Source organism: Halichoerus grypus, chromosome 12 (assembly GCF_964656455.1).
Source record: "Halichoerus grypus chromosome 12, mHalGry1.hap1.1, whole genome shotgun sequence".
In the NCBI taxonomy this organism is placed as follows: domain Eukaryota; kingdom Metazoa; phylum Chordata; class Mammalia; order Carnivora; family Phocidae; genus Halichoerus; species Halichoerus grypus.
In genome coordinates this window covers 5,058,124-5,082,598 of record NC_135723.1, presented here as the reverse complement: position 1 = coordinate 5,082,598, position 24,475 = coordinate 5,058,124, and the positions used below count along the sequence as shown (strand labels likewise).

General features: G+C 47.9%; 1 protein-coding gene across 4 annotated transcripts in view; it reads left to right on the top strand.

The window, feature by feature from the left end:
* Window positions 1–24,475, top strand: part of COBL (cordon-bleu WH2 repeat protein) — a 286,445-nt gene that overhangs the window by 86,515 nt on the left and 175,455 nt on the right. For all 4 annotated transcript variants that reach the window (XM_078059943.1, XM_078059941.1, XM_078059942.1 and 1 more), the window contains exon 2: window positions 17,102–17,305. In XM_078059943.1, coding sequence (XP_077916069.1) covers window positions 17,102–17,305 — 204 coding nt within the window. The remainder of the gene's footprint in view (window positions 1–17,101; window positions 17,306–24,475) is intronic.

The following is a 24,475-nucleotide window of genomic DNA, read 5'->3' as shown; positions in this document are numbered from 1 at the left end:
CAAGCAGACTCCACACTGAGCAGAGAGCCTGACGTAGGGCTTGATCCCACGACCCTGAGATCATGACCTGAGGTGACATCAAGAGTCAGACCCTCAACTGACTGAGCCACCCAGGCACCCCAGTGGCATCCTGCTTCTAATGGGGATTCCATCTAAGCCACTCCGGAGCCCTCTGAAATAGCTCTTTCTGAGTCCCAGTTGAAAGGCGAGTCCCTTTGGTAGCAGTGTCCCTCCCTGTCCCTGCTCCTGGCGTGGGTTGAAAGGGAGGCCACACCTCCCCACTTGGCACTGTTGCTATATCACTGAGAATAGTTTTGAAGACCATGTTCCCACCCTATTTGCCTCCACAGCATTCCCCCCCTCATTTCTGTAGTTTATTCCTAGCATCGGCTATTGGGATTGGATGTCTTTCTTCCACTTTGTCCTGGAGTTGTATTGTCCCTGGAAGGATAAATGGAAGGATGTTGGTGCCAGCAGAAGGCCCTCCATTTGCCTGGATTCCACGTACCAAGCACTTGATATGCTTAAACTTTCATTGAATTTCTTTAGAAAATTGTAGATGCATCTTGGAGAAGGGAAACTCTACCCACTAGATAAAACACATTTACAAAAGAAAACCGGTTAATTTCCTTGGTCATGCCAACCCTATTGAAGACTCTTATGGAGCATGACCCTGAAGTATAGGGTGACCTGCAGGCCCCATTCTGAAATCCAAGTCTCAGGGTGTGGTTTCTGAGTGAACAGGGTAGATGGGGAGTCACAGGGGAAGAGACCGGCGCCCGAGGAGCAGTGTCAGAGGCCTGACAGGCTCTGAATGATGTAGTTGGCCACACAGGTGATACCAGTGCCCCTCTGCACAGGACGGGAAGGGAAAGACAGAATCCTGATTCTCTCCATAAGATGAGATCTGAGAGGAACACCTAGGTCTGGTCAGAGCTGAGCATCCATCACTCACGTGGGCATGTCCCAAAAGGCTCTAGAATGTTCTTGGAATCTCGGCTGTTGCTGTGACTGTGACCCAAGGACCAGGTGATCCTCTTCTTTGTGAAGGTCTAACTCTCTTCTCAAAGATAGACATGACTCGCCCAGTCTGAGGTCAGATGGGCTGCCAAGGTTGGATTCAGGGAATAGAGAAGAGGCTCTGGAGGGGCAGGCACCACACACCCCTTCCTTAGAAGGTGCTAGGGTGGGAAGGGCCTTCTCTCCAGTCTCATGATCAGCTTTTGAGACCCCATGTGGCCTGGTCACTCCTGGCCATCGGTGGGGTGTTGGCCGTCCTGCCTGGCCCTCTCCTGTTCAGCCTGTCCAGTTGAAGATGATCTAAAATAGCATGGATGACCAGCAGCAAATACCTGATGAATCCTGGGACTCCAGGCTGCCTGCCTGTCTCAGAATTGATAGTGTAGCGACCCATTTTATTTTTAAATATTTCATTGTATTTTATTTTTTATTGAAGTATAGTGACACACAATGTTATATTAGTTTCATTTTAGAACATAGTGATTAGATGATTGTATACATTACTCAGTGCTCACCACAATAAGTGTGTTCACCATCTGTCACCTTATGATGTTATTATAGTACTATTGACTATATTCCCTATGCTCTAATTACCATCCCTCTGACTTACTCATTTTATAACTAGAAGTTTGTACCTCTTACTCCACTTTACCTATTTTGCTCATCCCCCCACTGCCTCCGCTCTGGCATCCACCACTTTGTTCTCTGTGTATGTGAGTCTGTTTCTGTTTTTCTTTGTTCATTTCTTTTATTTGTTTAGATTGCACATATAAATGAAATCATCTGATATTTGTCTTTGACTTATTTTACTTAGCTTTATACCCTCTAGATCCAGCCATGTTGTTGTAATTGGTAAGATCTTATTCTTTTTTATGGCTGAGTAATATTCCATTGTATGTATGTATGTGTATATATATATACACAATACAGCTTCTTTATCCATTCATCTGTCAGCAGATACTGGGATTGTTTCTATATCTTGGCTATTGTAAATAATGCTGCAGTAAACATAGGGGTGCAGATATCTTTCTGAATGAGTGTTTTCATTTTCTTTGTGTAAACACCCAGCAGTGGAATTACTAGATAGCACTATGGCACTTTTTTTTTTTTTTTTGAAGTTGGAGGGCAATGTTTATCTTAGAAAGGAGAGTGACCACATATGAAAAATACTACTTAGCATTAGCTGGAAAAACTCACATAAAAATCATTCCCCAACCCCCAATCCCTTGGTACTCAATGCTGTAGCTCCCACTGAGGTAAGGCTGTACCACTGTCCCATGGCTTAAAAAAAAAAAAAAAAAAAAAAAACCTCCATAAGAGGAAGACCCAATCCTACATAACTGCCATCTGTGTGTTTTAAGGAGTCACAGGGCTCTGCCCCCTCAGTCAGTCTGATCTTTCTCCTTCATGTGTAAGAAGACCATGCTGAAGATGAAGAGCCCCAGCGTCGTGGAGAAGTCTCTGGCTGGCATAGTAGGTCTAGGCTGAGGGGATGATGCACTCATACTGCATGTGCTGGAGTGGCTTCATGGACAACTGAGTGCAAGAGTGTAAGTGCGTGTAGCCTAGCTGGTTGTAATCCACTTTCACCTGGAACGCTCCATACACGTTGGGCAACTTGAACTGGACACCATATTTGCCACCTAGTGCCCACTACCTGCCACTAAAGATATTTCTAATTTTTTTTTTCACGAACCTCCATACTGGTTTCCACAGTGGCTGCATCAGTTTGCATTCCCATCAACAGTGCACGAGGGTTCCTTTTCTCTATATCCTCGCCAACACGTGTTACTTCTTTCCTTCTTGATTTTATCCATTCTGACGGATGTGAGGTGATACTTCATTGTGGTTTTGATTTGCATTTCCCTGATGATGAGTGATGTTGAGCATCTTTTCATGTTTCTGTTGGCCCTCTGGATGTCTTCTTTGGAATAATATGTGTTCAGGTCCTCTGCCCAGTTTTTGATGGGATTGTTTGGTTTTTTGGCATTGAGTTGTATAAATTCTGTATATATTTTGGATATGAGCCCCTTATCATTTGTATCATTTGCAAATATCTTCTCCCATTCTGTAGGTTGCCTTTCATTTTGTTGATGGTTTCCTTTGCTGTGGAAGAGCTTTTTATTGTGATGAAGTCCCAATAGTTTATTTTTGCTTTGTTTCCCTTGCATGATGAGACATATCCAGAAAAATATTCCCAAGGCCGATGTCCAAGAGATTATGCCTGTGTTTTCTTTTAGCGGGTTTATGGTTTCAGGTTTCACATTTAGGTCTTTAATCCATTTTCAGTTTATTTTTGCGTATGGTGTAAGAAAGTGGTCTCACAGCTGTCCCAAAACAATGACTGTGACCTCTTTTATTCAATTAAATGTATTACAGTTTTCTTAAATACCTACAAGCGTGAAGCTAGGTCAGTAGGGTCCTTTTACAACTGTGAAATGAAAACAGAATGTATAAATTACACAAAATGAAGCACAAAAGTCACATTAACGAAGTTGTTAGTTGTTAGTCGCTAATACTTATTATGAACTTGAGTGCTAGCTCATAAGCATCATTACATCAGATCATCATGGCAATCCTACAGGGTCGTTCCTGTTTTCCAAATAAGGAAACTGAGGCACAGGGCTCTGTCAGTTTCTGAGAGCACACAGCTAATGAGAGGCAGAGCCAGGCTTTGATCCGAGGCTGCCTGCCACGTAGCCATGTGGGCCTGACTCTGAATCACGACCATCCACTCCCTTTCTGTGGTGCTGACACTTGACTGCGATCACCAGCATTCAATCTGACATGTAAAAAGTTAAATCTCTGTAGGTCAGTTTCTTACTGTGCACGTTAATCTTTTGACTTTAAGATGATGACCGTCATTTACATTAATGCCATCTGCATTATGGTTGCCTTTTTTTTTTTTTTTTTTCAGATTTATTTATTTATTTGAGAGAGAGAAAGAGAGCATGAGCGGGAGGGGCAGGGGGAGAGGGAGAGAGAATCCGAAGCAGACTCCACACTGAGCATGGAGCCCGACACGGGGCTCGAGCTCACGATCCTGAGATTACGACCTGAACCAAAACCAAGAGTCAGACACTCAACCAACTGAGCCACCCAGGCACCCCTATGGTTGCTTTCTAATGCAGATAACAAGATCCCATTAATTTGATGGACGTGTTTGATAATGCAAGCGAACACAATACTGAAAAGTAGTTAAATCAAATATTCGTCATTGCCTTTTTAACACCGTACAGCTAATTACAAGGGCAGGACCTTCTCATCACGTTTTTGGGCAACAGAAAAAAAGCGTGGTCAGTTCTGAAGCAGTGTAGGACTTTGGGTTTGGACCACCAGGGATCCTTTGACCCTCACAGTGCAGGGGACATTATTCAGTCTCTGCTGCAAGTGTGGTCCCAACCCCACCCAACACTGGTACTGAACGGTGTGGCAGTGAGTACAATGCAGATGACCCCATTTGGGAAACTCCTAATTAAATATATATTCAAATGATTATTTAAATGATTGTACATGTTAAAAAAAATCTTTTACCCTTTAGGCTGCCAACAACTCTATTTGTAGATCTTTAGGGATTCCTAAACTCTGGTTTAAAGAAAAATGTGTTTTAGAAATGAGGTTTCTTGCACAAAAGTTTTACTTAAGAATTCTATAATTATTTTAGAACACTTGTTTTAAAAAACTAAACAGGCACACTCAAGCACATTGTAACTTGATGAAATGTCCATGCTGCCCAGGTGCACCTTTTTGCTGTAAATGAACTTCGCACCGTCCTAGGTCCCTTTTAGATTTCTCCATGAGTCAGATACCCTCTTTGGGCACAAGAGAGTATGTAAAGACAGGAGACCTGTTCTGAGCACCTACTCCTTGCCAGGTCCTGCACCAGTCACCTTACATCTGTTACCTGGTTCAGTCTACATGGAAACTCAAGCTCAGGCCTCGTGGGCAGAGAGCCCAGAGTATTTGCGAGCCCCGAGCCAGACCCAGCCCTCGTGCGTCTTTAGTGCTTTCGGTCCGGAAAGTGGTGGCTTACACAGCTAGCGCTTCCTAACCTGCAGTGTACCCAAGTGGGCAGTTCTGAAACCAGCACCATCGGCGTCATGACATCCGAGTGTCAATGCTAGAACGCAGAGCAGAAGCACTTGAGAGGCACTTGACTGGTCCTCTCTCATCCTCACAGTGTACTGACTGGAGTCCTGACCAAATGCGTAGGGGGCTACAAGGACCCTGCAGACTTGGGAAGGCACACACCCACGCCCTGCCCACTCCCACACGTCCGCTCCACTTGGAGCCCTTGTCCCCATCTCTACCAGCTTAGTCCCCTCCCCCCGAGACTGCTGGGCAAAATGGAAATACAGTGTCCACCCCAAGATTCCAGTTGAGGTTGCTGGGTAGGCGGGGGTTGTAGCTGCCCACACGGCCTGTCTTCCTGGGCCTGCAAGCCCCGTTGCACCTGTCTGAACACCTCACCTTCTGGGGCTTTCCATCGGGAGGGCTGGCACTCTCAGCCAGGCTCCTTTCTCTCTAGCTTCTCATACCAGACCCACCACATCCTCCCCCCAGTTGGAGGACATGCTGTTCTAGAACGTGCTCTCATTTCCCTCAGTCCTGTTCATGTAGAGCTTTCTGCCCGATTCTTTCGAACCCCGTCCCTCTCCTGTTGCTGTGACCCTGCGTCTCTCCTTTGGATTTGATGGTCTGCTGCCTTGAATTGCCCTGGCTTCTGAGCTTGCCTTCCAGAGCTGTTAGGATGAGCGCGTGTGCGCATGCGCCTCGAGAGCAGCCGCTGTCTTGCTCAATGTGGTTCGTAGGAAATGAACAGGGCTCTCCACGATCCAGTCCACGCTCAGCCCCCTGCCTCCCTCTCACGTCCTTGCTGGGAACAGCTCACGCCACCCCTGTCCTTGCCACCTCCGACTGACTTCATATCACGGCTCGCAGGTCACTTCCCGAACCCAGCCCAAATCGGGAGTCCTTTATAACCCGTGAGTAGCGCGGTCTGTCCTTCTTTCTGTACTTACCTGTGCTATCGCCTGGTAATACCAGTCTGCCCTTGGAGACCGTGAGCTTGTGGAGGGCGACTTATACCTCTTATCGTCGGTCTTGGAATGGTTCTGGGACACGCTGCGGCCGACCATGTTTGTTTAGTGGATGACTATCTTCTCACATGCACTTGGCCCTGGCTCACAGGACTAAATAAGTGTGCAAAATAATATTCCATGGCATCATTATTAAAATCCTGTTAGAAATGTGCCCCTTTCTCTGATGCTTCCTCCCAACCAGGACTGCCCCCAGCAATCACCCGGAGCGTGACAAATGCAGAGTCCGATTCAGGAGGTCTGGGGCGAGGCCGGGAGCCTGCGTTGACTCAGCTGCCTGGGACTCTCCTAGGGTTCCCTAGCCCATCTCCAGGCTGCTCCCTCCGCGGGGATGAGGCAGAGGCCTTGTCCAGCTACCTGGCAGGAGAGACCAGGCTGACACTGGCAGCGAAGTGACCCTGAGAACCAAGGCGGCTCATTTCTAACTCTCAGAATCTTTTAGGAGGAATCAAATGTTCTGCTTTGGAAGAATCTTGGGCAGAGAGTGGCAACTCCCTTCTGCCCAGGGCGAAAACAGACCCAGTTAGGCAGAACTTGAGTCAAGGTGGATCCTAAGCGGGAGGAGTGGGGTGTGCCGGGTTTCTCTTTGAAATTCCCTTTAGGCAGGTACTGTTCGCCCTGCTTCCTGCCAGGGCAGCCAGATGGTAAATGAGCATCAATCATGCGGGCAGGTGAGCGGGCATCAGCATGACCACTGACTTCAGTGTCCGCTGGTCATGGACACTGAGAAAGTGTTTGAGGCACAGAAATAAATAAACATAAAAATAAAGCAGAGAGCCCTTTGGACTCTGCTCTGGGGAAGTTGGAGTAGAGAGCTGTGGAGATTCTCCCTTTGCAGGCTGCAGGCTCTGCCTGCCCCGGGCTCCCCCAGCCTGGCTGGGCGCCTTTGGAGTTAGGTTTTAATGCAGCCACCTGGACTCCAGCCCTGGAATTTGTACTCGCTGCGCCCAGGTGGTGCCAGACGAGCAGCCCACGGCGTCCTGGATGGCCTCGCGTTGAGGGAACAGAGCTCAGCGTTCTGCTGCATGTGGATGAGCTCTGGGAAGAAAATCGTCAGCTGGTGGCATCCCAGGTGATGTGGGAGCTAGCAAGCACCGCCCGGAAATTTAGACAGGAAATATGGGATGGTTTGAATCGAAAACCATCTGGTGTTCTGCTTGATGACCTTTGAAATGCCAGAGATGTTTTTGTACATATTATTTTGTTTTATAGTTTCTGCTGGGGCACACCCAGTCTTGTACCTGGAGGGAGCCCAGGGAGGGGGTGCTGCTTGCTCAGTGACTCAGTCCCTGAGGCACGTGGGACCGGCCCTGCTTCTCCCTGACAGTGCAGGGAAGGAGGGTGGGGTTGCCAGCTGGGTCACCTGCCCAGGACGTGCCCAGGAGGGGCCCTGCCCTTTTAACTGTCACGTGCTCCTTGGTGTGGGACTCCACGGCACCTGCACAGACCTTCTGGAAGGGAGCCACCAGTCTGGGAGCCACCAGGTTGGCAGTGCGGTGACCTTTGAGGACCGAGTTAAGATGATCGGGTCCATGGGAACAGCAGCAGTCCTTCCCTGGTGGAGGAAGCTGGTGGCGCCGTGACCGCTTTACGTGGAGACAGTGCTCGCTTTCAGAGGAGCTCGGGGTGTCTGTCCACCTGGGCGGCTTCAGCTCTCGAACTGGCACTCAGTTACGTCCTCGAAAAGACAAGCCCGAACCCAGGTATTGTGGGTGCTGCTTGGGTGGAGGAGGATTCCAGAGGGCGGCAGAGGAGACCCCATCACTCTCCCGTCATGCACAGAGAAGCTTAATCCAACAACCTGCCCCCACCCTCTGGACCCGCTCCTGTGGGGGTCCCTCCCCTGGGGGGTCCAGCCTCACCCACCCCCTTTGCTCTAACGGGCCTTGGGCCTCCCTCCACCCTTGGCAGGTTGTGCAGCCACCTTCTCTTCCCCTAGCGTGCTCAGCAAAAGAAACTCCTTCTGTGCCCAGGGGGCTGAGGGGTCCCCAGGAAGGAGCCCAGTGGGGGACAGAAGACAGACCTGACAGTAAGCCTGCCTTATGCGCTGGAACTGATAAAACTACCAGGATGAACGTCTAATCTTATTAGGATGAAATTATTCTGATCCAGTTGTGATAAAATACACACAACATGAAATTGAGTATACTAACCATTTCTCAGCGTGTGGTCGGTAGCGTTCGGTACATTCACGTCGTCCTGCAGCCAATCGCCCGAACTCTTCATCTTGCAAAACCAAAACTCTGCTCAACAAAAACTGTTAAACTCGTTACACAAAACCTCTCCGTCCCGCCCGCCCCCAACCCCTGGCGCCCTCCATTCCAAGGTCGGTCTCTCTGACGGCTATCGGAACCTCAAGTAAGGGGAATCACCCAGTATTTGCCTTTTTGTCTCTGGCTTATTCACTTAGTATGACAATGTCCTTGAGGTTCCTCCGTGTTGTAGCGTGCTTCAGAGTTTGTTTCCTTTTTAAGGCTGGAGAATATTCCAGAATGTGTACTTACCACATTTTGCTTATTCATCGGTGATGGGTGCTTGGGTTGCTTCTACCTTTTGACTATTGTGAATAATGCTGCCGTGAACCTGGGGGGATCTTTTCAAGTCTCTGCTTTCAGTTCTTTTGGGTAGAGACAGACATATGCTGTTGTATTGTGCTTGGCTATGTTGCACTGAACAAATACTGCATTTTTTATCACTGTTAGGTGTGTGGCAACCCTGCATTGAGAAAGTCTATCGGCGCCATTTTTCTGACAGCATCTGCTAACTTTGTGTCTCTGTATCACATCTTGGTAATTCTCACAGTATTTTAAAATCTCATTATATTCGTCCAGGTGGTCTACAGTCAGCGATCTTCGATGTTGCTATTGTAATTGTTTTGGGTCACCACAAACCATGCCCATAGAAGACAGTGAACTTCATTGATAAATGTTGTGTGTGTTGTAATTCTCCATAGAGCTGTTCCTCCTATCTCTCCCTCTCCTCGGGCGTCCCTATTCCCTGAGACAAAACAGTGTTGAAATGAGGCCAATTAATAACCCTACAGTAGCCTCTACATGTTCAAGTGAAAGGAAGAGCCACACGTCTCTTAATTTTCATTAAAAGCTAGAAATGATTAAGCTCAGGGAGGAAGGCATGTCGAAAGCCAAGACAGGCTGGAAGCAGGATCTCCTGTGACAACCAGTGAGCCAAGTTGTGAACACAGAGGAACAGTTCTTGAAGGAAATTCAAAGCGCTATTCCAGCGAACACGCAAATGATAAGAAAGCAAAACAGCCTTCTTGCTGATATGGAGGAAGTTTTAAAGGTCTGGAAAGAAGATCAAAGCAGCCACAACATTCCCTTAAGCCAAAGCCCAATCCAGAGCGAGGCCCTGACTCTTCAGTTCTATGGAGGCTGAGAGGTGAGAAGGCTGCAGAAGAAAAGTCTGAGGTTAGCAGAGGTTGGTGCATGAGGTTTAAGGAAAGAAGCATCTCAAGGTGGAGCAGCAGGGGCGGGTGGAGAGGCTACAGCCAGTCATCAGAAGATCCAGCTGAGGGAATTAATGAAGGTGGCTATGCTATTCCAGTGTAGACAAAACAGCCGTCTATTGGAGACTGATCTAGGACTTCATAGTGAGAGAGAAGTCAGTGTCTGGCTTCTAAGGACAGGCTGATTCTCTCGTTAGGGGCTAATACAGCTGGTGACTGAAGCGATTCCAAAAATCGTAAGGCCCTTAAAATTTGTGCTGAATCTACTCTGCCTGCGCTCTACAAATAAAACCATAAAACCTGGGTGGTGGCACATCTGTTTACAGCATGTTTTACTGGATCTCTTAACCCCACTACTGAGACCTACTGCAGAAAAAAGGGTTCCTTTCAAAATATGACTGCTCATTGACAATGTACCTGGTTTCCCGAGAACTCTGATGGAGATGGACAACGAGATGAATGTTGTTTTCATGCCTGCCACACAACATCCGCTCCATATCCCATGGATCAAGCAGTAATTTTGACTGTCAAGTCTTACTTCATAAGGCCCTAGCTGCCCTAGATTAGTGATTCCTCTGATGCATCTGGGCAAAGTCAATTGAAAACCTTCTGGAAAGGATTCACCACTCTAGATGCCATTAGGAACATTCATGATTCATGGGAAGAGATCAAAATATCAACATGAGCAGGAAGTTGGAGGAAGGTGATTCCAGCCATCATGGATGACTTTGAAAGGTTCAAGACTATATTGGAGGAAGTAACTGAAGATGTAGTAGAAATAGCAAGAGAACTAGAACTAGAAGTGGAGCCTGAAGATGGGACTGATTTGCTGCATCTCAGGATCCAACTTCAATGGAGAGGGTTGCTTCTTATGGATGAGCAAAGACCGTGGTGGAGACTCTGTGAAGATTGTTGAAGTGACAACAAGGATCTAGAATATTATACATAAAGCAGCAGTAGTGGGGTTTGAGAGGACTGACTCCAATTTTAGAAGAAGTTCTGTGGGTAAAATGCTATCAAACAGCATCACATGCTATGGAGAAATCATTTATGAAAGCAAGAGCCAATCCATGTAGCAGAATTCATTGTTGTCTTAGTTTAAGAAATGGCCACAGCCACTCCATCCTTCAGCCACCACCACCCTGATCAGTCAGCAGCCGTCAGCATCGAGGCAGACCCTCCACCAGCAAAAAGATGATGACGTCCCGATAGCTCAGATGATGGCTAGCATTTCTTAACAATAAAGTATTTTTATTTTTTTTAAGATTTTATTTATTTATTTATTTAGAGAGAGCACGTGAGCCGCGGAGGGGCAGAAGGAGAGAGACTCTCAAGCAGACTCTGCTGAGCATGGGACCTGACACAGGGCTCGATCTCACAACCCTGATACCATGACCTGAGCCGAAATCATGAGTTGGACACTTAACCGACTGAGCCACCCCGGTGCCCCTCATTTGAGTGGTTTCTTGTGGTATAGCTGCCACACTGAGGTGCTCTGGAACCAAACCTGCACTATCACCAAGGCATTCCTGGACCCAGAAGAGGAATTATGGGGGTTCCATTTTTATTTTTTTGAGGAACCTCCATACTGTTTTCCATAGTGGTTGCACCCCTTTGCATTCCCGCCGGCAGAGCACGAGCACAAGGGTCCCAATTTCTCCATATCCTTTTTTTTTTTTTTTTTTTGGATAGTGGCCATCCTAATCCTAATTATAATAGTGGTAATTTGGGGTTCATATTTTTCCGTGGTTTGGTATACTAGAATTGGAAGTGTCCTACGGCCCAGCCCCCGATGTCCCCAAAGGAACTGAGATCCAGAAAGAAGAAACCCATGCACAGCGTCTTAGATCCTGATGGCTTACCTGGGACACGCAGGATGATGTCCAAGACTGAGACCCACCAGCCAGCCGAGACTAAGAGAAGGCCAAGGTCCGGCCGAGTGGTGACCACTGTGCCTCGGCTCGCCCCTCCTCCCTCTCCCCGCTGCAGACGCACCACCTGCAGACGCGCGGGATCCCGCTGCAGGGCTTGGTGGTGGTTGGCACCGCGGCTGTGCTGGGTTCCGAGTGGGGACCTCGCAGCATTCAGAGAACAGGGTCCTCAGTCGATGGACCTCAGTCCTCTCCCCTGCCCACACTTGCCTCCACTTGGGAATGACACTGTCATCTCAGACCCAGGCCATCGAAAGCCACCTGGTCATCGCCTCCCAGAGTGTGTCCTCTGTTGACCTGCTCTGAACCTTGTACTGGAGTCAGAGGCTTGGAACCTCAAACATCGTGGGGCGCTCTTCCTGCTCTCGTGGACCCATCAGTCTTCCTCCCACGATCGCTCTGTCCATGCACCCTCCCCATGGGCTACCCCCCTCTCATTCAGGCTGCATGTCCCCAGAACTGTTTGTGCTCACTGCTCTGGCTGCCTCCATCAGGGCTCCCCCCACGCGCCTTCCAGCAGTTTCTCCCGCACTGGTTCTCACAGGTGATCTGGGATCCCCACTGGCTATGGATTCCTTAGCTCCTTGGCCTGCTTCCCAACCAGACCCTATTTCCTGCAGCAGCTGGGCCTCTCCCCTTGAACAAAACAGACACAAAACCACCTTCTGCTTCCCTCCCCTTTCTCAGTGACCTTGAAAAAGATAATCCCCAAATATTTGTGGGACGCTGTTGTTTGGAACCACCTGCTCATGGGTTCCCCAACCAGCAAAATGAGAGCAGTAGATCTTCGTCCTTAGATTACAAGGATTCAAATGAGACAGAGTAGGTTGGAGAAACAAAGCACTCTGGTGCGCTGAGTAGACACAGCCCATAATGCTGTCTTCTTCTAGGATGTGCATTACCATTTTGTTTTCCTCCCCGCCCCCGCCCCCCCCCCCCCCACTGCATACTTTTCCCCAGCTAGGACTTTTTCCCTCCATTCCTCTCCTTCTCTCACAGCTCCAAATTCTGGCCGTTCTCCGGACTGCTCAAGGCCACCTGTGCAGATTTCTTCAGGATCATTCTTGCCTCAGGATTTTCTAAGTCTGCTCTGCACCTTGTAGGCTGAGACCCTATATGGTTTTCACCTTCACCCCGGTCATCGTCATCAGTAGGTGTTTGTAAATACCTATAGATATGAAGGGCAGTGCACTACATATTGAGAATATAAACAGCCTTAATAAAGCATCTGCTGTTGGGATGCCTGGGTGGTTCCATCGGTTAAGCATCTGATTTCAGCTCAGGTTATGATCCCGGGGTCCTAGGATCAAGCCCCACATCGGGCTCCCTGCTCAGCAGGGAGTCTGCTTCTCCATCTCCCCCTGCTCATGTGCTCGCTCGCTCTCTCTCTCTCTCAAATAAATAAATAAGATCTTTAAAAAAATTAAAACATCTGCTGTCCTCCAGAGATGTTAAATTAAGTTGAAGACATGAGGCACCAGAATTGCCACGTTGGGGAGGTCGATAGCAGCGGGGGTGGGTGTGTGTGTCCAGTGTCTCGAGCTGGCGTGGAGCGGCTTTCTCCCCCTGGGGTCTGTGTACTCACAGACACACACCACTTCTGAAGTTTGGCCTTGACTCCGTCTACACCTCAGGCACCATTTTTGGCATGGACTGAAATTTCCCAAGTGCACCCCTCAAAATATGCAGATATTATTCGGTGAAAAATAAAAACACAAATTCACAAATTTATCGACATACATCTTCATAATCTGTCAGTTGCTTTCGTCAAATGATACAGAAATCGCAACTAAAACCCCGTGCCATTTTGATGTTAAGGAGGCTCTGTTCTAGAGAAATGTTGCAATCCGTTAACGTAACCACCTCTCCGGGAATGCAGATTCGATTGGTCCGTGCTGGGACTTGGGCACTTGGTTAAGCTTCTCACGTGCTTCCTGAGTGTAGCTGGGAGGGGAGCACTGGTCTCAGCCTTGTGTCCGTAGGCCCAGAGCATCCAGAGGCTTCTCAGAAGACGTGGTTTTGAGCTGTGTTTTCAAGAGAGCAAAGCATACGAGGCAGGGTGTACAATGTGGCAGAGGCAAGGGGGCATAATTGTGGGTTTTCCAGGAGCAGGGAGCATTAGACCCATTGCCAGGTGACTGGGGGAAGAGTAGGGGTGGGTTCAGGATGGAGGGTCAGGGGACAGCCCTGACTTTCAGGCTGTGCCAGTCCCCAGCCCTACAGGGGACAGGTATGTGAGAGCATTGAGTCCAAATGGAAGCACACACCCAGTTTTTGCTATGAAGGAGTTGAGGGCTTTACCGGATCTTACCAGAGCCAGAAATTCATGTTGCTGTGTGCAATGTTCCAGTTCTATCAGTGTTGGCTAGCTTCAGTGTGCGTGCACAAGCATGCACAAGCATGCACACGTGCACACGTGCATACCCACGTAACACTGTGCTGTACAGAAGCTTCCCTGGGTGTCCTCACAGCCTGCAGGGCTGTCACTCTTGCATGGGGGGTGGGGTCAGGGTGCACCGTGCGGAGTAAGGTGTGAGAAGATGCACAGCCCTCTGTGGTCGGTGCTCATCTCCTGCGTTTGGAGTGAGGGAATCCCGAGAGGCAACAGGATCCACTGGCGGAGTCTAGATGGTAGGAGGACGCTGCAGGTGGGCAGCTGTCAGTGATGAGAGCTGGGGCAGGTGGTTAGCTGGGGAGACTGTCCATGTGGGAAAAACTGTGGGGACGGCAGTTTCTTACGCCTCCCTCCCCACTTCTGCTCCCATGGTCGTGCCGGCCGAAAGAATAAATGCATCAGGAGCTGCTTCTGTTTGACTCAGAAGGAGTTCAAGCCAGGTTTATTAGTATCCAGCAATAAAGAGAGAGCTCCCTGGGCAAATGTATTCATTTCCCCAAAATGATAAAAATAAACACTTTTTTTCCCCAATGAAAACATCTTTGGGAGGTAATGTGAATAGCAAGTGGGCTGCTGGAGGCCTGAGCATCTAGCCCCAAACCCAAGACTGACTAGTGAAGGACTCTGTAACCTACTTCTCTGGGACTCGACTTCCCCATCTGTAAAATGGGGTGACATCTGTTCTTCATAACAGGCTGGAGAATTCAGTGCTTAAAATCATTCAGGTTTATTGCTAGCTCTGCCACTTTCTAGTCTTACCAAGATGTGCCCACACTCCTTGCCTATAAATGGTTAGTACCTCCTCAGAGTGTCATCGGGAGGGTAGGTGAATTAATAATATAAAGCCCTTCCACCCACATGCTATATGCCAACTACTTCATTTTCATTTCTGTAAGTTAAAAAATTAGAAAGTATGTAAGGGGTAAGAATAGGCATAAATGATAAAAATTATGACACAGATGTAAGGTTTTTACTAAGAAAAAAGGGAATTAATTTATGTCTACGCATCACAGTAGAGGAGTAGACTGGAATGTCATTCTGATCCAAATCTTTGTGTTAACCAGTGACAGGAATGGCAGAAGCTTGTGCCCAGCTCGGAATCCCATTTACTATTTTCCCCCCAATTTTAAGCAACCTCTTTTGTTTTACAAGTAATTCATATATAGGTGATATTATAGAAAAAGTAGGAAATGCATAGAAATGAAAATATCAAAATGTCATAATACACATAACCCGGAGATTCTTTAGTGTGTCTTTCTAGATTGTTTATGATCTATTGCTACAATGCCTAATTCTCTTAAAAACGGAATTTTCTAAAATAATATTTGTTTTCTAAAAAAAAAACTTAAATCAAGTATTTTGGCACATCAAATTTTGTACTTTTAGAGTGTATTTAACTAGTACCAGTATAACATTGTTTTGAAGTACCATAGCTTATTGAAATTGTCTCTTATTGACCTGCGGTTCGATTATTTTATGTGTGTTTGCCATTGTAAATTATGTCGTACTGAGCACCTCTGAACCTCCCATGGTGCAATAATTGGGGGATTATTTCTTTGGGACCAATTTCTAGAAATGGAATTACCGTGCCTGATACTTTGGGCCAGAGTGCCCCCAAGAAGATTGCTCTGCGGGAGGATTTAAGCTCGTTAGCTCTTTGTGGATCAGCAGAGCATGGCAGGAGGTGGAGGGGGGGCAAGGTGGGCAGGAGAAGCCCCTGGGAGTCGGGCACGTCTGCTCTCCATCCCTGCTCCAACACCAATAACCATGGGCCTTCAGGGTTGCTACGAATCTCTTGGATGTGCAATTTTCTCAGCTGCCAAATAGTTGGAGCATTGAATGAGGTGAGCTTCCTAAGGTTATTATTAGCAGAGGCCCTGGTGCTGAGTAAATACTAGCTATTATAAAATACCTAGGGCCTCTGTAAAATAAGGTCCTTATGTACACATAAATGTCTCTATATGTACATATATATACACGTATGTATGCATACATGTAGACAGAGACATACATTTATATAAAATAAAATACATATGTCAAGTAAGGCCATTTGCCTTCCTGAATAATCTGGAGGAGACAAGACTTTCTCAAAATGTTCTTGTTCCTCATCATATGGTTTCACTTATTTGTGGAACATAAGGAATAGCATGGAGGACATTAGGAGAAGGAAGGGAAAAATGAAGGGGGGGCGAATCAGAGGGAGAGACGAACCATGAGAGACTATGGACTCTGAGAAACAAACTGAGGGTTCTAGAGGGGAGGGGGGTGGGGGGATGGGTTAGCCCGGTGAAGGGTATTAAAGAGGGCACGTTCTGCATGGAGCACTGGGTGTTATACGCAAACAATGAATCATGGAACACTACATCAAAAACTAATGATGTATTGTACGGTGACTAACACAACATGATAAAATAAAATTATAATAAAAAATAAAATTAATTAAAAAATTTTTTTAAATGTTCATGTTTCTCAGATGGGGTGACTTGCTGTCATATGTTTATAAATCTCCTGCAAAGTGAACTGAGAATTCAAAGCATAGCCAGGAATAAGGTGACAGTATTATCACTCGTGTCCCTCGCTGCCCAGCAGCCGCCTGCATGCACAGTGGCCTGTGGGTGGGCGTTGGTCAGAGGGGCTTTCTGGCTAATTTAGTACATCCCGATGCTGTCATAACACGTCCCCAACATCATGGATCTGTGGATTCCAGATCCTCAGCTGGTCATGGTCATGGATCGAAGCTGGAGTGAGGCAGACCATTGGTGGAGTCCACGTAACTAGGTGGCCACTCAGTGGCTCAGAAAGGGCTGGTCCACGCAAACTCTGCTGCACCAGCCCCTCCTTGATCTTTATAAATTATGACCATGCCACTCGCCGGTGGTAAACCCATTTTTTGGCTGATCCTTTCTTTTCAATCACGCTTCTTTTCAAGCACGCTTCTTTTCAAGCATGCTTCTTCTGTTTTTCTTAATTGTCCCCTTTCTGTTAGTATCGAGGAGTGTGCCAATTTTGGGGATTTTGAAAAGGGTTATGTACCTCAGAAGGCTGTTCTGAGGAGGGAGAAATACTTATCAGAATGGTTTGTCATGAGGGCAAGTCCTAGAAACCTGCTGGATGCTCATGGGTGATGGTATTAAGGTCATACTTGGAAGCTGTTGCCTCATTCAGTCCTTCTGTGCTGTCACTGTTTAAGGAGGAAGATGAAGGCTCGTGCCCCCCCTCCTCCTGGAAAACCGACCACGCCGAATGTGCACAGCAGACAGAAGCTTCCCCGGGATGTGTCCCCCGGCCCTCCACAGAACCTGCTGCACATGAAGGAGAACTTGAGGAATAGCATGGTGGCGGTCACCGTGGTTCTGCCCAGTGGGCTGGAGAAGAAGAGCGTGGTCAATGGCAGGTAAGGGTCCAGGCACCTCGGGGAGGGGTCACTGCCACCCATTCTCGGGTCCAAGGAGAACTGAAAAGTGGATCGTGCTGGGTTGCGCTCGCTCCCTTGTCAGGTCGGACCTGGGGTCTCGGGGGTACAGAGCTGGGTCTAGGTGACAATCCAGAGTGGCTCACCTGGATGACCATTGGCTAAGTGGCCCCTCCCCAGCTCGCCATCATCCCGAGGGAGCAGGGACTGCTGAGCTCAGTCCCGGTAGAGGGTGAGCTCGGAGGAAGGGCAGGGGTCACAGGCCCGTGTGCATCTCCAAGTAGGGGGCCAGCTCCAGAGCCCGCGCCAGCATCCTTGGCACCAAAGCGATGCAGCAGGACAGCCTCCCGAGCTGACCCTTCCAGTGTCCACTGACAGGCTGGCCCACAGTTTCCCAAATGCAGCTTCCAGTGCACGTTTACACTGACAGCTAAACCCCGACCCAACCAGTTTCCAGCCCCGAGATGCCCACCAAAATCCTTTCTCAGATCTGCACTGCCCGGGAATGTGCCTGAGGTTAGGGTCACGTGTCCCTTCCTCTTCCCACGTCAGCCTCACCGGAAACACTGGCAAAGCCTCCTGCGATCATAGTTTTGAGAATTTTATTACCAATAGAATTTCTGATTTTTTTTTCAAGATACATCATCACGTTGTTTGATCGATTTTGTGCCACGACTGTTGTTCCTGATAACTTGATCTATGGGAACGTATTTTCACAGAGTCACAGGAAACAGAACATTAAATCTCAGCACTTAAACAGTTTTTATGATAGAGTATGATGGAGTGACCAACTATGGAAACGTTCCAGCATAAAAATATGTCTAATTCTGAGGCAGGAGTGAATAGAAGTCATATTTCTCACAAAACGAGAATAAAAGATGATAGGACATATTTCACTCGTAAAAAGCAGTTTGCTCCAATATTTTTTAAAATGGGTGATGGTGGAAATCACATCCCCGTGGGTGTTTTTATTCTGGTGGTTGCACTGAAGAGAGTGATGGAACTCTTTCGTTTTAAAATATCAGGATTTGGATTCTCCCTGAAATTCTATGCTTTGCATCTGTTTAAACTCTATCATGAAAATTCTAGGTGGCAACTTAATGCACAAAGGAGAGCGCACATCTTACAGGTCATTCCACGGGGTACGCGCACAAGGGGAGGAAGCCTGCGGCAGGCCTCGCTGCGCAGCTGGGGGCGGAGCTGATGAGTTGTGGGGTACGGCATCTCCTCCCACGCCAGATGATGCCAACCCGTTTCCCAGGGTGGAGCCACCCACCCGCCCAGCGTGGGGCTTGCCCCTCGGGGGGCCTCCCGTAGCTGGGGTCCCAGCCGCAGGGCTCCCGCGGAAGCAGTTGAACTTGGTCTACGCTGGATCCACGAGGGAGGCACCCCAGGCTGCAGCCTCGCGGCTCCCAGACGCCCATGACTCTGTGGCGGTTGCTGTAGGCAGAGCTTCCAGGGGTCGTGATGTGCAAGTGACGAGAGTCTCTGGTCTCTTTGTTTTGCAGAGTAGCCCTTGTTCTAAGCACGTTTTTTCCAACGAACCTTGTCTTGAGAAGCATGCCATGTTACTGCAGGTTTATAAACTACTTTAATACGTGTGTGAAGTTTGATCAGGGAATGTATTATGGTTTAGTCACCATTCCTATATTTTCAACCCAGTTTTTAAAAATATCTTATTTATTTGAGAGAGAGTGCGTGTGCACAAGCAGGGGGGGAGACAGAGGCAGAGGGAGAAGCAGGCTTCCCGCTGAGCAGGGAGCCCGATGTGGGACTCGATCCCAGGACCCCGGGACCATGACCTGAGCTGAAGGCAGACGCTTCACCAACTGAGCCACCCAGGTGCTCCCTACCCAATTTAGTTATACTTAAAAATACTATTTTATTGAGGTCTGATTAACAGTAAAAACAGTACATGTTAACTGTGCCCTACTCGACAAGTCTAGCTCAGTGCACTCCCAAGAGACTACTGCCACTCTCAAGCTAGTTACATACTTTGTAGAAAAATGGCCTGGTGGGTCCTGTCTTAACACGCTGATACCTGGGTCCGGTTCTCCAAATGCATGCAGAGAGACAGAATACCTGCCTGACAACTGCAGGTTTGAAAACCATTTCCAAACTGAACCCTTTCTTAAATTATATCTTTTTAAAATTTGTTTCTTTACAGAGTAGAAGCTACCACTTTGTAGCGTGGCAGTGTAACAATGAGAAAACATGCAGCCTTAAAGATCAAGCATTAAAAAACTTCCCTCTTCTCCAGCAGTAAATTATAATCCCTCTCCCGAGCTTCCTGCAGGATTAAGTGAGTCAGGGCAGTAGCCCGTGCGCTTGCTTAACTGGGACCTTGGCATCTTGGCCGGTGCTGATTCAGCAGCTGCTTGCCTGGGGATTTGGTTTTATGTGTCATGCTCTTTAATAATACCAGAGCGGGCTGAAGTCCAGTTCCCGACCCTTGCTTAAAATAGATCTACTAATTGTTAATAAATGCGGTTTCTCTCTTCTGTTTTATTAGAGAACATGCCCAGCTTTTAATGGGATGAGCAAGCAGTTGATAATTTATAATCAGCCCCTTAACCATGCTTTTTCCTGATAGGAAAGATTCTCTGAGAGGAGACATTAGCAATTGCAGTCTGATGATTGCATTCTGCATATGACTGATTTTTTTTTTTCTTTTTTAAAGCTTCCTTTCGATTTGGAAACGTAAATAAAAGCCCCAGTCTGTTCTTACAGAGATTAGGACATGAGAATCCGTGTTCTGGGCCATTCTTTTTTTTTTTTTCTTCTTTTTTTTTTTTTTTTTAAGATTTATGTATTTACCTTAGAGAGAGAGAGCAGGGGGAGGGGCAGAGGGGGAGGGAGAGAGAGAATCTCAGACTCCCCACTGAGCATGGAGCCCAACGCAGAGCTCGATCTCAGGATCCTGAGATCACGACCTGAGCCAAAATCAAGAGTCCGATTGAGCCACCCAAGGCACCCCCATATTCTGGGCCATTCGTAAGGGAAATGCTCTGGCATACGATTAGGAATGGTGTTACCAGCACTGCCTAGGGATGGTGGGAGGAGGCCACCAATTCCATCACATTAATTGGGGCACACTTAAAGAGAAGATCTTTGAAAAGACAATGCCCTTAGGGGCGCCTGGGGGGCTCAGTCGTTAAGCATCTGCCTTCGGCTCAGGTCATGATCCCGGTGTCCTGGGATCGAGCCCCATATCGGGCTCCCTGCTCTGCAGGGAGTCTGCTTCTCCCTCTACCTCTGTTTCTCCCCCCACTTGTGCTCTCGCTCTCTCTCAAATGAATAAATAAAAAATCCTTAAAAAAAAAAGAGAGAGACAATGCCCTTAGGCAAAAGAGAGCTTCATAAACCGTGTCCATCTCTAGAGTGTTGGGGCTGTTTTGATGTGGTAGTCAGTTCCATGTTAGTACACATACCCAAGGGGCCCGGGGCAGGAAAAGGCAAACATTCCCTTTGCGGAATACAGGAAATCTCCCTCGGTGTTCATTCCTGTGATTCTTCAAGACAGACACACTTACGACTGTGCAGGATTTATTTAGGTCTCGATGCTCATAAAATAGCCCAGGCTCTCATAACATGGGTATTGGGTCTGCACGTTCCTTCTGGAGAGAGCTCACCTGCTCCAGGATGGAGCGGAGGGAGGCTGCGAGTTCTCCTCAGCTCTGGGGGTGTCCTTCATCCGCCCTCCCCCTCGAGGTGTTGGTGAAGTCTCTTGCTCATCGTGGCTCCCGGAGCTGAATGGAGCCTGCTCTTCTCTGGCACTCAGTGAGTTAAGGAGTTGATGTTAGAAAAGGCATTTTTGGTGCTGGGGAGTCAGCCAGGAGAAGACAGTTCTCTAAATAACTGGCTGACAGGTTGCTTTGGTTTAATTTGATTTACATTTTTGTTTGAAGATTATCTTTTTTTAGAAGACTTCATTTTTTTTAGAGCAGTCTCAGTGTCCTAGCAAAAATGAGAGGAAAGTACAGAGATTTCCCACATACCTTCCCCCCCCCCCCACGATCTCCCCATTATCAACATCCCCGGCAGAGAGGGGTGCCCGTTACAATCAGTGAACCTGCACAGATGTATCGTCATCACCTGGAGCCCATTGGTGACATCAGGCTCCACTCTTCGTGTTGTATGTGCTGTGGGTTTGGACATACCTACAATGATGTGTGTCCACCACGGGAGTACCTCACAGAGGAGTTTCACTGCCCTGAAATCCTCTCAGAAAAAAATGCCCGGGACATGCAGCCCGCTCTGGTCACTGTGGCTAGAAGTGGATCTCATTGAACCGTATTTCCCATCAGCCTTGGGAACGTGTTTGATCATCCAGGTCCTAGCTCGCTGCTTTTAGTGACCGCCTCCCTGAAATGCTTCTGCCCTATGAAGGCTTCCTTCCCTTGCTTGTTTGGGTGAAACCTAAGAGCAGCTGAAAGATGAGAGTGACAGAATGTCTGTCACATGCAGACTATGATCATCAGACTCCAGGTACTACTGGATTTCCTTCCTGAGGATCTTTGCTGTGAGCAAATAGCATGGTGATGGGGCAGCCACAGGTTATAACCTGTGCGCTGCTCCCATGAAAAGGTGTTTTCTTTGCTAAACCCACTATTTAATAGCTCACAGCAGGTGCCATTCCTGGTTGGGATTTGGTGTGATACCCATCATAGAGAGGGGAACTCTCATTTTGTGGGATCCTAGTATACAAGAAAGAAAGAAAGAAAAAAAAGGAGAGAGGAAGGAAGGAAGGGGGAGGCGGAAAGGGAAAGGAAAAAGAAAAGGAAATGGAAAGGGAGGAAGAAAGAAAAGAAAGGAAGGGAAAGAAGTTAAGGGAAGGTAGGAAGGGAGGGAGGGAGGGAGGGAAGGGGGAGGAAGGGAAAGGAAATGGAAAGAGAGGAAGAAAGAAAAGGAAGGAAGGGAAGGGAAGGAAGGCAGGGAGGGAGGGAGGGAAGGGGGAGGGGGAAAGGGAAAGGAAAAAAAAGGAAATAGAAAGGAAAGAAGAAAGAAAAAGAAGGAAGGGAAGGGAGGAAGGAAGGGAGGGAGGGAAGGGGGAGGGGGAAAGGGAAAAGAAAAGGAAATGGAAAGGGAGGAAGAGAGAAAAGGAAGGAAGGGAAGGAAGGAAGGCAAGGAAGGAAGGAATAAAAAAGAAAAAAGAAAAGAAAAAAGAAAAGGAGGAAAATAGTCATTTATTCATTGAGCAAAATACATACCTAACACCTAACTTTTCTGAATCAACTGGGAGGAAGACATCCCAGCGAACAGCAGAAGGAAATAAATCTCATTTACAAGATGACCATTTTGTGCAAGAAATGGGGAATTCAGTGCTACTGGAACATGGATGGAGAAGGGGATTTACAAGGGCCTGGATGGGGTGGTGGCTGTGTGCTAATGAGTCTCCTGTGGGTCATTCCTGAGCTCCCCGGGTCTCAATCAAACAAGATTACACAGGCCACCAGGGACACAAGGCTCTGTTCCAGTGCCAGGCAAGTCATAAGGAAACTGACTCGTCAGAACATTAATTTTCCTCAAATGTAGGAGACAGTGTTCTTCTATTAAAATAGCGTCCAGGGTGCCTGGATGGCTCAGTCAGTTAAGTGTCCAGCTCTTGATTTTGGCTCAGGTCGTGATCCCAGGGTCTTGAGATGGAGCCCTGCCTCGGACTCCATGCTCAGCGTGGGGTCTGCTTGAGATTCTCTCCTCCTCTCTCTCTGCCCCTCCCCCTTCTCTAAAATAAATAAATCTTTAAAAAATAATAGCATCCAAATGGCACATGCACATTTAAAATAAACACTAACCTAACTTTAAAGATAGTTGGGCTGTGTGCCAAGCTCCCCCGAAAAGGCACATTGACTCACCTGCCAAGTACGAAGCACACAGCGAAGGTCTGCTTGTGTATGACCTGGCACAGGAGGCACTAGACTGAAGATAAGGGTCAAACATGACGTGGTCAAAGTCAAGAGAGAGCACCAGTTACCGTGGTGGGAGTCTGTCTAACCGGTATGCACTGCATGTTGGTATCACCTGTCCACACCTGTCCATGTAACAGCTCACGACATCACACGTAGCCAGACAAACTGTCCGGCTCCCAGCCTCTGCGCGTTTCTCTCTGGGACTAGATGCTCCAAGTGGCGCTGCCTTCTGAGCAGTTTGAGAAGCTGGACGCCTTAGACTTCTCTAAGTCTTAGTGTCTCCGGTTGGCATGACCCCAGTCTCTCCTAGATCACATACCGTGAGAACTTCTGCAGACCGTGGTGACTGTCTGGCCCCAAGAGGCATTTGGGTTTTGTGAGGGAGAGCCATCGGGATTTCGGGATTTGGTGCCATCATCCTGATGACTCGGCTTCTGACTTGTACGTGGGATGAAAGTACCCCTGGTCGTTTTGCTGTTCTCTGGTTCCGTCTGGCCTCACTTGACAGCCTGAGGACCCAAGCTTCCCTAAGACCAGATTCTTGTCGGTGACTCTAGCCTTGAACCTAGACCCCTGCCTCTGACCCACAGACTTCTCTGCCTGTGGCTTCTTCCATCTCCTGGTCTCTCCATTGTCTTTCGGGTGTTCTGCCTGTGCGTTCCTTTGCACCTGACCTCGTCCATAGGGGCCACCTCTCGGATGGCCCTGCTTACATCTTGCCTTATCCTACCTCTCCGATGTCACACAAAGCTGCAAGACTGCACTTTTTCCCAGGACTTGCTCTGACTTGGTAGCCAGATTTTGCCTTACTCATGGCTTGGGGAAACCTCTTGGCCTTGGTTCCACACATGAAACTAAGCTACGTTCAACCAGTTTAGGATTTGACTGTATGTGCAAATTAAGTGTGTTCATTTTAACATCATGTCCAGAAGTGGTTACCTTTTTTTTAAAGAAGATTTTATTTATTTATTCCAGAGAGAGAGAACAAGAGAGAAAGAGCAAGCAGGGGGAGGAGCAGAGGGAGAGGGACAAGCAGACTCTGCGCTGAGCAAGGCGCTCAATCCCAGCTCGATCCCCCTGAGATCATGACCTGAGCTGAAATCAAGAGTGAGACACTTAACCAGCTGAGCCACCCAGAGGCCCCCAGAACTAGCTACCTTAATGTAACTTGTAAACTCAGCATTGAGGGACCCATTTATCTAATCAACACATTTGTACTAAATGCTCATTTCATGAGTACAAG